At 42.3% G+C, this 12,656-nt stretch overlaps 1 protein-coding gene across 11 annotated transcripts in view; it reads right to left on the bottom strand.

Moving 5' to 3' along the window:
* Positions 1 to 12,656, bottom strand: part of GLI3 (GLI family zinc finger 3) — a 287,546-nt gene that overhangs the window by 118,724 nt on the left and 156,166 nt on the right. For all 11 annotated transcript variants that reach the window (XM_059728658.1, XM_059728650.1, XM_059728651.1 and 8 more), the window contains one exon: positions 5,667 to 5,772. In XM_059728658.1, the coding sequence (XP_059584641.1) occupies positions 5,667 to 5,772 (106 nt within the window). The remainder of the gene's footprint in view (positions 1 to 5,666; positions 5,773 to 12,656) is intronic.

The following is a 12,656-nucleotide window of genomic DNA, read 5'->3' as shown; positions in this document are numbered from 1 at the left end:
CATTTTCTCAATTTATCAAGGTCATTTCAAATCCTATGCCTCTCCTCTAATGTGTCTACTTCCTCACTCAGCTTAGTGTCATCTGCAAATGTAATAAGTAGAGGTGCACCGGTATATCAGTCCAATATCGGATCAGCACCAATATAAAAAAAAGTGACTGCATAGGAAATCGTCCTGATATGGCTGATAATTTGGCCAATAAATGCCCGTGCATGCTCGTAGCTGCAGCACAGCACGTAGGCAGCAAAGGGCATAGCCTGGCAGCTTGAAGAGCTGTGTGCAGCTGGTAAGTCAGTTGTGGTGGAAGGGGAAGAGGAAGGGGGAGGGGAAGGGGGGGGAGGGGAAGGGGCATGGGGGGGCAGATCAAGGCTCCTGTGGTGAGGGAGAGGGTAGGGCAGGCGCTGCCCAGCTGGGGCAGGGCGGGACACAGGACAGAACCGCAGCTCATCCAGAGGGTGTGGGGCAGGAAGATGCCTCCCACCGCTACGCACACCCTGGTGGGGGACGTGCCCCCAGATCTGCCTGGGGGGGAGGCAGGGTGGACTGCAGCTGTGGCCTGGGGCCAGGACTGCGCTGGACTCTTCCCGGCATGTGGGGGAGGGGGGGGTTGGGCCTGGCCTGCGCTCAGGGTGGGCAGCAGCAGTGCTGAGAGGGGAGCTAAGGTGAAATCTGGGGTGGCTGCAGGCCCCCCATAACCTCCTCCCAGCACCACCATGACCTAAGCACAGCCCCAGCCCAACCCCCCTCCCCCACCACGTACCAGGAAGAGCCCAGCGCAGCCCCAGCCCCAGCCTGCAGCTGCAACCCCCCGCCGTACCCTCCTAGGGTGTGTACAGTGGCGGGAGCCACCTCCACCCCCAACCCACACCCTCTGGATGAACCACAGTTCTATCCCATGCCCCACCCCGCCCCAGCTGGGCAGCGCCTGCCCCACTTCTTCCCTCACCATGATGGTCATGATTTGTACCCCCACACCCCTTCCCCCCTCCCCTCCCCTCCCACCACAACAGACTTACCAGCTGCACGCAGCTCTCCTAGCTATGGAGCCATGCTATGCTCCTCGCTGTCTATGTGCTGCACTGAAGCTGCCACATGCACGGGCATTTATTGTCCAAATTATCAGCCATATCAGGCCAATTGGCTATTGGTATCAGCCTCAAAAATCTCTATTGGTGCACCCCTAATAATAAGTGTAAATTCAGTTCCATCTTCCAAAGCCATTAATGAAGATACTAAAGGGACTGGACCTAGAACAGCCCCTTCTGCATTTCATACTCCCCATATACAGCTGTAATGACTATGCAAGATACAGAGTACTAATGAATCAGACTGTTTGATTTGAAGTTGGGCCCAGTCGTGCAAGCTTTTGTATACATGTTCCAAACAAGAAGTAAAGTAACTGAATAGAAGCCAGTGAGGTTGCTTACATGCTCAGTGACTTTGTCACTTGCTACACCTCCCATTGGACTCTTAACACAAATTTTATCACTGTATATTTCTTTACGTACTTGGACCCATTCTCTTATATATGTAGTGGGTCAAATTCAGAAATGATGTATAAGAAGAGTGGAGGGCACAAACTCTACTTTGCTAAGTGGGTAAGGCTCTCAGAGTGTATTATTGCAGTATTATTCTATATTCAGTCCTGAAACTTAAAAATCTGCTTGTCTTCTAAGGCAATTCCTGCAATGTAAAAGTCATTAAAAAATCTTAATTCCTTTAAAAAATGAGATACCCTCATCCTGTATAGGAAGTAAAATTTTAAAGCAGCTGAGTTGGAGTTAATTACACTAACCTGGGTTTACTCCATCTTAGATAGCAAGGTTCTAAGCGTTCCCGGATGGTGCAAAGTGTTGATAGTGATCTTTCATGTTAAGGAAAATTATGCTCATCAATCTGACTTCCAACCAAGGTAGTCTATAACCTCTTTACAATCTGATTTAAAGAAAAAAAATCCTTTTCATAATGGTAAGGGCAAGCCTGCTTCTTGTTTCCAGCATGGTTCCAAACATAGTAAAGGTATGGCCAACAGGCTGGTGATTGATAGGAGAAGGTGGATTTATATGAAGATAGACTGGCAAATTGAAAGGGTAAAGAAGTACTGCTAAATACAGAATGATTTTTTTTTAAAGAAATCATTCTGAAAAATTCAAGAAAGAACAAAGCACATAAACAGAAAAAAAACTAAATACATAGATTACTTGGCATATTTTAATTCTCTTGTGTCTAAACCATAAAATGATTTAGCTTTAAAGTTCAATAAAAAATTGTATCATTGTAGAAAGGATCTAAAATTAAGATAAATGCACTGAATTTAAGAAATGAGACAAAGATTTTAATAACACTATTTTAATGCTCCTGTTGAAGAACAATTTAAAGTTTTATTTGTCTTCCTGCTAAGCCATACATTGAAGATGTACTTCAGAAATCCTAGGAAAACTAAATCAGTCCTAACAAACAGGTTTCGGTAACACAAAGTGACACGTTTCAGTACATATTCATAAGGGTTGGGGGTTATTATCGGGCTGTAATTGCAGTTGTTCTAACACCTAATAAGCCATGGTTGGAAAAACAAAGGCAGGTTAATTTGTGATTTCCTCTACTCATTCAGAGGCAAATTAAGTGTCAAACAGCTAATACAGAACATATTTCATTTTATGAGATTTTAATTTAATTCTGTACCATATCGTTGATGCCTTAATGTAGGGTGGTTTATCTAAGAAGAGGAGCAATTTATAAACCTCTTTCAATTGGAATCTTTAATGATAGGATACGACAGCATAATTATAGCAGTGCCTCTTAGTCTTACTACACATAAGCATCTGTCGGCAATTCCATCATAAACATGCACCCCTTTTTGTAGGGGTGTATAACCTGGAATATTTTTGGGATTTGCCTGTCATTCAAAAATGACATTATGGGGAGCCCAGGAGTTGACATATACTGACATTTGAAATTTCTGTATACTTTTCTTCTGATTGCATGATAACTAACTAATTCCAGCAAATCTTAAGCAGTTCTTAGGTTGTACATCTCAAAGATCTTTGCAAAGTTGAGTAAGCATCATTATCCTTATTTTGACAGATGAGTAATATATGCAGCAGAGAATAAGGGAATCTCAGTTTCCATAATTTCTGTCCTATGCCCTATCTCCTAAAAACTGAAATAATTTTATGTTAGCTTTTTTATTTTTTTATTTTTTATTTTTTTTAGGTATTAGGACAGCTAACCAAGTAATGGTCCCAAAAGAGCAATTAATGTCAGCTAGACTAAAATCCAGTGTTCTTTAGTCTAGAGTTGCACCAGAAACCGTAACAGTTACAAGAGAGTGGTTGAAATATGTCATGCATACAGTTTAGTGTTTATTTTTGAAAATGATAAAAACATGACAAACCTTAACACCTACAAAGCTGCTGATGGAATGTGACAGATTTTTTTAATTCCCTAATTACATATTTACATTTAATTACAAGGTCATAATGGCACCAAAGTTCTGTCCTAGTTTATTTCATACCTATGCAAGAATGGCAGAACCAAATGAATGGAAAACTCTAGTGAAGTTTGTGTAAAAATAAAGCAATAATATCAAGGGAATTTTAATTTTGAAGTTAAGGTTGACACTACAATATGTGCCTAAGACAACTGCCTGCAGCCACGTCACCACATGCTAAGATCTGTTGTCTCTTGCAATCGTATGTTGTCTCCTCAGATGAGAAACCTCTAGGGTGCAGCAGAAATGGTGGTGTTTGTGAGTTAATAAGCAGCACAGTTCTTTCTGAGACACTACTGATTCTACTGACCATGTGTAGTGTAAGAAGGTGTATTATTACATTTCAGAGGAAACATGACACTGAAATCCTGACCTTTTTTTGGTTGCTTGAGGAACTTGTGGTACTTTAGTCAGTACAGGTGCACAAGCTCCAAGTCCTGATCCTATTTCAAAGTGGATAACTGCAGTCTCCCTGCCCAAAATTTCCATTTACCCCATTTGATCCCCAGCAATGGTAAAACATCTCTGCAATCTGTCCAAGACCCTAATACACTTCAGCAACAGTTAACAGATTCTTCACAAGGACTGGCCCTGCAATCTTTTGTTCAAGCAAACAACTGAGCCAGAATTTGGGGTTCTTTGGAATGACTGGTAGTATTTAAATACAAAGCATTATTACATTGTGCTCAGTTACACAACTATGCCCTTGAAAAAGCCAAAGACAAAACTCCTACTCACTTCAAAAAAGGGGCAGGTTCATGCCCTGGGCCTCAAACCACACACTGATTTTACAAAATAACAGGAAGAGTCTAAAAATCTTTGGTCAGAATTTAGCTTCATGTGCACTGAGAAACCTAAAAGCAACAGAGTGAATGTGTATGATGCCTCCATCTTAATTTAAAAAGCCCTCATCTTTGCATGAGAGGTTTAAATCAAGATCTTTATTCAAATGTATTTTATTGTGCATTTGGCTCTGGTGTAAATACTTGCGGACAGCACAGTGAAAATCTGAGGAATAAATAACAAGTTTCTGTACTCTCTCTTTCTATAAATACCCACTTTTCCTCTAATGCCCATGGAAGACTGCAACACAGAATTATTACTTACCTCCAGGCAAATTTGCTCTGAAATTACAATTCAGTAATAGGAGACTGATCCAAAAAACTGTTAGTAAAATATTGTGTGTGTACTTGGGCATGTAGTTAGGATTGTTAATATCAATTAATTCTGCTCACAGAGGAGGACTTGTTTTAAAACAACTTCATTTTTCTTCTGCATATATGTAATTACACAACTGTAACTAATAGCCATAGCAAAGCAATCTGCCATCTAAACAACTAGCATTATTCTTCAAAGTATTACTTGTGCTTTTCTTCTTGTATTTTCTTGGTATGAGAGGTGATTATTAGATATGATTAAATATATATATCAAGCCTTTTAGCAAAGAAGTAAGCCCTTCTTATAGCTCCATTTTTTATGGTATGTGGCAGTTTTCTGGATATTACAACTGAAGATCATTGTTTTATTTTGTAATTCTGATATTTCTCTCTTCACACAGAGTAAGATAATATTTATTTCTAAAGGGTCCTCCCGTGCTTTTTCTAATGCATGTTATCACTGGTATTCTTTTCTTTTATCTTTGTGTAAACCATGTGCTCTATCACATTTGCCATTTTGTTTGGGTGACATTCCCATCAATCAACTGATTGCCTGTGCACTCGTACAACAGGGACTATGAAAATTTACCAAAAATTTCATTACACTTCATAGCAGTCACTGAGAAAAAGCTTTGACGTTACAGGAAATTTTAGCTATGAAGAATCCCAAGCTTAATCCAGACAAAATACACGTTTTGTCTAGTGGTATTTCACAGGGCTCGGTGCTTTTTAATTTAGTATTTATAGAATGACAGTACATAGAATAAATGTCAGCAAAATATATAGGTAACACTTGCCAGCTACCTATTATAACAGGCATTCCTAAGGCACCAGCCTGGTTTTGCTTCAGTGAACCCACGAACAGATAAACTCAATGCATTCCAAAAGTAAATCTTCCTCTTGAGCTAGACCTGCAAAGCTTTCCAGACACACAGTTTTAAGCACCATAAAGATTCAAATACCTCTCTCTTGTTCTAGGCACCATGAGAAAAAGAGATGTGGAAAACATTAATACTTACACATGCAGAGGAGGAATGGGAGATGGTTCATAATGGTAACGTCCCTCATGATGTCTTGCATCAATTGGCACAGGAGGGTGGAATGCTGGGAAAAGGTGAGGCGGATCTGAAAAAATAAATAAACAAGGGTCTAAATCTGAATATATTTATCATCTATTTTTGTATATTGATTATGCATCTAAAATTACATATGACATGTAGCACGCCTTTGAGTCTAATTCTCCTCTCCCAATGCAAGCCTGCCATAAGCGAGAGGAGAGTTTGGCCCATACAATTTGCATTGATTGACATGAATATTTATTTATTTATTTGAATATTCTCTTTTTATATCTTAAACGGCAAATTACGTAAAGAAGTCTTTAATAAATAATTACAGTGCACATATGTGAAGTGTCAAATCAAAAGGATCATGAAGACTTTCATAAGCATTCCTGATTCTTTTTTATTAAAATAAGTTAAATTGTCAGAGAAAGAAAAGCCTAAATATAGAATACAAATAGCATACAGTAAAACAAAATAATTCAGTGGAATGCACTACTAAAACGGCAAGCACGCTAAGTAGTATCTGGAGTAAATTACACAATGACGTTAGAAGGAAAATGTGGTCAGTAGAGCCTGTGCTGGGAGAGACACTGAGCTACACTGCACCACCAGGGAGCATCAGGAGGTATGTGCCTCAGGGCAAGGGGATTAATTCGATGCAGCCCTTGAAAAGAATCAGGCGTCCTTCTCCCATGTGGCTGGACACCTCTGCTGACTGACATGTAGGGGGAAAAAGCCATTGCTCTGATTACTCCTCCTCCCTGTTTCCAGCTAGTTATTCCTGGGCAGGCCTAGTTTGCAGCTGCCACTGCACTTCCTATTACTTCCAGACAGCCTTAGTATGAGGTATGCAGGAGCAGAAGGTTACCTGGAGTCTCTTCCAGAACCCCCCGCTATGTAGCTTGCATAAGGTCCAGCACAGTCTGGCCCTGTATTTTCCAAATAACTGTCTAGTAAAATCTCTCCCTGATTGTGGATGAGAAGGCAAAAGCTTACTATAGCTCTCAAACAACATTTTCACACCTTTGCAACCTTTTATGTAAAAACGTCCTTTTCTAAGGTATTTCATGCACCATTACATTCCTGAATGGAGGAGACAATGTTCATGCAGTTCTGCAAATCTGAAAAGCAAAATGTTTCCTATGGTATGCAGGTCCCTACCAACTATTCACTATGTTCTACTTTATACTAAATCCACATGTTTATGTGATCCTAAAAGCTAATGAGAACAGATGTTATGTAGTGTCATGGTTTCACTAAAATGATTCTAAAAAAAGAAAATCCTTAATTATGCTGCATCTGTAAAACCAAGCCAGATGCCTGTTTCAGTCTTGCTTGCTGACTCTTAAGTTATCTTCTATTTGTATTTTCTTCTTTTTAATTCTGTTATTTCTTTCTTAGATTATGTTAACAATGAAGACAATTGCCTCACACCAACAAGAGATGGTCAGAAAGGGAGAATGCTTTTTATCAAAGTTTTGACCTGAAAAACTGGACATGGCAGAAAACCAAGTGCAGAGTGAACATATCAGGGGTAGAGGAGGATTCACACAAATTCTGTACAAATATCTATACTTTTTTTAGAAAATTTTGAAACATTTGAAATAATCTGCTCAATGCTACAATCCTAGATACAGTAAGATCTACAATTGCACATTTCTCCCATTTACTGTCTCAGGACTTGGTCCTCTAAATGAAAAATGATTGTGATTTACTAACATAAGCAGGGAAACCTTATTCATGATAGCACTAATTCTAGCCATGTGCCACTAACTGGACATTAATCAGAGGCCCACTGGCTTCCAGGGGAATCAGGGTAAATCACAGGACCCTATTATATGAGTGCTGGACTAATAGTTGTTGGTGGACGAGAAGTTACTTGCTTCTAGTGCATAAAATGCATTTTGCATCAGTCGCCAGCCCCAGAAACCAGAGGATAATGTAACTTCAGAGGGAAATGCTTTGGGGTGAAAAAATGGCAGAGAGAGATATCTATATGGTTTGATGCCTTGTTTGTGCACCCCATGCACCACCATGTGCCTATTTGTGCAATATTCTGAGCTGAATTTAGGCCATACTCTTACTTATGAGTAGAAGTTTGGGGGTTTAAAATAAAAAAAGACTGCTAACTTTTATAATAAAAGCACATGTCCATTACTTTCCTCTATGAGACACACACACATACAGATTCTTCAATAAAACCTCCCCTTCCTCTGCATCTCTCATAGTAACTCTGAAGAACACTGGAGATAGAGGAGGTGTGAGCACCAAGGGCCAGATTTTGAAACCTTTACTTGCATCTGACAGAACCCTACTCTGTCTAAACCAGGGGTGGGCAATTATTTTGGCTGGTGGGCCACTTAACAAGTTTTAGTGAGTTCTCCAGGGCTGCAAAGGTAGCCCCGCCCCTTGACAGGTGCCCTGCCCTCTGGTCGCCATTTTGGAACCAGAAGTCCTGCCCCCTAACCCCTGACCTTTGCCACCAGAAATCCCTCCCATTGTCCCCAGAAGTATTCCTTTTGGAAAGGGGGTTTCCCATCTTGCAACTGGAAAAAAAACAAATTGTATACTAAAAATCAAACATTGACAATAACATATTTAAATTTTATTTTTAAAAATATTTTTGTCCTGATTTGTGTGTATTTGTGTGGTGTATATAGAGGTGATTGCATAATAGCTCAAAATGAGGTCTTACTCTTGTATATTGTAGGGGAGTGTGGAGGGGAGGGGGGGTATGGAGGGGTGGATATGAAGTTTGTGGGGGTCCCTGTGTGTATGTGGGGTGAAAAGGAGGATGTGGGGATATGTGTGGATGTGGGTGGGTGGATATGGGGGGTTTGTGGGGTGTGTGTGTGAAGGGGTGGGTGTGCAGTGTGCATGGAGGGGGTGTGGGCACATGTGTAGGGTGGGCTGTGTGCACACAGCAGTGAGCGGGGCTCCCCCCAGAGGCACACGAGTGTGTGTGGGGGGGAAGATTGTGTGTGGGGGAGTGTGGTTGTGGGGTTTGCAGGGGAGGGCTTGAGGGTATGGTGGGGTGTGCATGGGAGTCCCCAAACGTGCCTCCCAGAGCAGGTCAGCACCCGCCTCCACCCCACAACAGCCTGGAGCCCGTGTGCCCTACAGCGCCTCCCTGCCACTGCCAGCAGCGTGCAGCCCCAGTGCACCCCATGCCTACTCTGGACTCACCCCCACCAGAGCAGATCAGTCAGAAACTGGGCACAGCCCCAACTTGGCCCACCCAGCACCACCTGCCCATAGCGTGTCCTGTTGCCCCTTGGGCACGCAGCACTGGGGCCACCACTGGTGGCAGCCAAAAGGAGCCGCCTGCCACCTGGGCTGCCTAGAAAGGCAGTCCAGTTGTGGACCCACCCCAGTCTCGCTGTGTACCCAGAGGGCAGCAGGACACACCACAGCTGGACTGTGCCTGTGCCAGGCAGGACCAAGGGACCCATTGCAGCCCAGACAAAGACTCGCCGTGGACCAGATCCAGTCCACAGGCCATATTTTGCCCATCCCTGATCTAAACTATATGGTACAGTATAGATGGCATAGACTATACAGTGAACAAATGTGTGTATGATGCAGAGTTTACTTTTCATCCTTGCTGATCTGAGTTAAGCATCTACTTTAGAGTGCAGTACTCTTTATTTACCCACTGAAATACAGTTTAATCTTGCACAGCATTAGCCATAAAGTAAAATGTGATCTGTAATTTCCTCTCTCAGGACTAAAAGAATGTCCTTTAAACTACCTAAAACTCTGGTCAGTCTAAGCATACAGATGAAAGATAAAGTACCCAATAATTAGTATTTGATGCATCTGGTTGTACGTAGACATACACTGCAATATATTCTGTTCATCTTCACTGAAATGCAATTGGATAAATCTAAAAAAAAATCCTTTTTGGGTCTACTAACATTAAGTTTCTCTGCACATCTTGGTTGCATCTTTTTTGTAGTTACCATCTGGGAAACAGACATATTCCATCATTGCACAGGGAGCTGTCTAAGTCAACCCCACATGACTAGAACCAAGCTGCATACCTAGCATCCAGCATTATTATCCATCTCACAGTTTATTATTTACACATGAGCAATACAGTCGATGAACATCATAACTCAAGTCTATGTGTAATAACTTACTGCACTGTAGCCTTTTCCTGTTGCAACCCTTGAAAAAACACCACATGATGACTTTCCCAAAGTCAGGCTAAAACTGCTGAAGCAGAATAAAGTGCCACTAAACCTGGCTACCTCCTATTTATCATACAATTTCCTGACTGATGGTTCCACAAACCAGCTGCTAAGTGCTGTGTACTCTACTGTCAGCAAACTAACATGCTAAATGGGAGACAGGGAGAATAATGTGCAGAACTAGTGGAATCAATTTTACTGAGGGAATTCAAATTCTGCCATGTGTGGATAAGTTCCCACACGGAGGTAAGCAGTAAATTCTACATGCTTAGGGGTCCAAAAAGCTCTCCACTTTGAAGAGCATTGAATATTGATATGAAAAATACTCTTATATCAAATGGATATCTGAAAAAGCCCCTAATACCTATGACTCCACTTAGAATGCACTTGGAACCCTATAAATATGTAATTTGTTAGCATGTATTTAATTAGAAATTAATTTTAAAATATGTGTGTGGCTGTAACTAAGACTATAATCAGTTTTCTGTTGGTCATTCTTTTCCCACACAGTAATTGAGAGGAGAGGCCTGTCATCTCATTAGCCTAGAATCTGGCCCACTGTATCATTAGAGATACTATAAAAATATTACAGGCCTTATTGTGCCATTTGTCTTTACATTGTGTTGCTTAGAGGGTGAATAAGAATAAAGAGAATACCTGCAGAGGAAAGGAGAAATATGGTTTTTAGTGTTTATTAGCTGTTGTCAGAGAGGTCTTCACCATCTATACAACTTGTGACCTCAAAGCCAAGAGTCCTTCTACCCTTAGCATTCAACAAAGTGTGCACATTTCTACAGCCAAAGGTATGCAAGCCTGAATGACCAAGCATCCAGGTACAGCTAGTTCAGCTGAGGGTGGCCTCTGATATGTATCTGGAGCAGAGGCTTGCACACATGCCTATGGAACAGTAGCAAGATGTGACAACCACTCTGTTACCTCCCCCCTTATGCACATAAAGATCCTTAATAAAAGGATAGACAAGTGGCCTAAAAAGATTCTATTTATGAACTGTCAATTTAAAAAACATTCAACAAAACTCTTTGGGTTTGTCACCAGAAATTTCCCCTCTACCATCATAATGCAGCAAAAAAAAAAAAATCTTCAAGGCAACTTCAGTCTTCATGATGTCTCAAGAATCTTCATGATGTGTCATGATATCTCAAAAAGGCACCACAATTTTAAAAGAATGTGGAGAAGCTTGCGAGAGTCTATGCACATGATCAGAGGGAAGGAAACCAGGCCTTATAATGAGAGGCTGAGAGCTACAGGACTCTTCAGCTTGGAAAAGCGCAGGCTCAGGGGGGACCTGGTGACTGCCTATAAGTATATAAGGGGTGTGCATCAGGATCTGGGGGAACACCTGTTCACCAGAGCGTCCCATGGGATGACAAGGTCAAATGGTCACAAACTTCTCCAAGACCATTTCAGACTGGACATAAGGAAGAACTTCTTTACAGTCCAAGCCCCCAAGACCTGGAACAGACTGCTGCCAGAGGTGGTGCAAGCACCTATTCTGGATTCCTTTAAGAAGCAATTGGACATTTATCTTGCTGGGATCCTGTGATCCCAGCTGACTTCCTGCCCCTGGGGCAGGGGGCTGGACTCGATGATCTTCCAAGGTTCCTTCCAGCCCTAATGTCTATGAAATCTATGAATTGTTCATTAAATAAATACCTGTTGAGGAAAATTTGGCTGAGATGAAAACAGGTAGTTTCTGCCAGGCCCAGCTTTCTTATAAGCACATACAAAGATTTTAAATTGACTTCCTTTAACTTGTGCCTAGACCAGTAGTTCTCAACCTTTCTGGACTCAAGGCACCCCTCTGCAATTTTTGTGAATTGAGTGGCAGCACCCAATAACAAAAACTAGTTTATATATTACAGTGCTTACTTCCTTACAAAGGGGCTGGCCAGAAGGGGTGGGGGTCATCCAGGCAGGGACAAGTCTGAGCCTGGCTTATCTGCTTACCTCCTCACACCTTACTTATATCCTCATAACTCATGGCAGCCTTCAAAGGATCTGATGGCACCCCAGGGTGCCCCACCATCCTGGTTGAGAATCACTGGCCTAGACCTTGCAATCACAATCCGTGTAGCCTGAGCTCTGAATCTCTATGGACCCTGCTGAAGTCAACAGACTACACGGGCTCAAGAATCTATCTGTATAGAGCCAGCTGCCTAAATAGGGCCGTAAGCCCCAATTCAGAAACGCATTTTGTGGCAGGGCATTTGCTGTGGCTGCCAGGTTAAGAGGTCAGGCATCTTGCTGAGTCATTGGCAGGTGGGCTTCTGGGCTAATTGCGGAGTCAGCTGACCCAAGGGGCCAGCAGGTGAGGCCAGGCATGATCAAGGAAGTCACCTGATTGGAGGAGGGCTGGGTTTAGACATGGTATAAACCTATACCTGAAGTTTAGTCAGGGCATAAGCCCAGACCAGACCTGAGAGTAGGGCGGGCAGTAATATTTTAGGAGCTGGTGAAGGAATATCACCCAGCAGGTAGGCTGCTGCTCCTAAATGCCAGCAAGGAAAATAACATCTGGAGGTTTGGGTAGGAACTAAGGGGAAGGAGGAGGTTCCTGGGGAACCAGTATGGAGGTCCAGAGCCCTGAGAAGAGGTCCAGAGCCTGTTGAGAAGTTGGATGAGCCCAGAGAGAAAGAGAGAAGCTGAGTGCACAGGGGCCTATTGAGAGGCCAGGTGATCCCTAGGAGAGGGGCTGAGAGTATGTGGGCTTATTGAGAGGCCAGGTGAGCCTTGA

The sequence above is a fragment of the Alligator mississippiensis genome, chromosome 5, assembly GCF_030867095.1.
Source record: "Alligator mississippiensis isolate rAllMis1 chromosome 5, rAllMis1, whole genome shotgun sequence".
NCBI classification, from domain to species: domain Eukaryota; kingdom Metazoa; phylum Chordata; order Crocodylia; family Alligatoridae; genus Alligator; species Alligator mississippiensis.
Note: the sequence above shows the minus strand (reverse complement) of the source record. Positions and strands in the feature narration are given on the sequence as shown.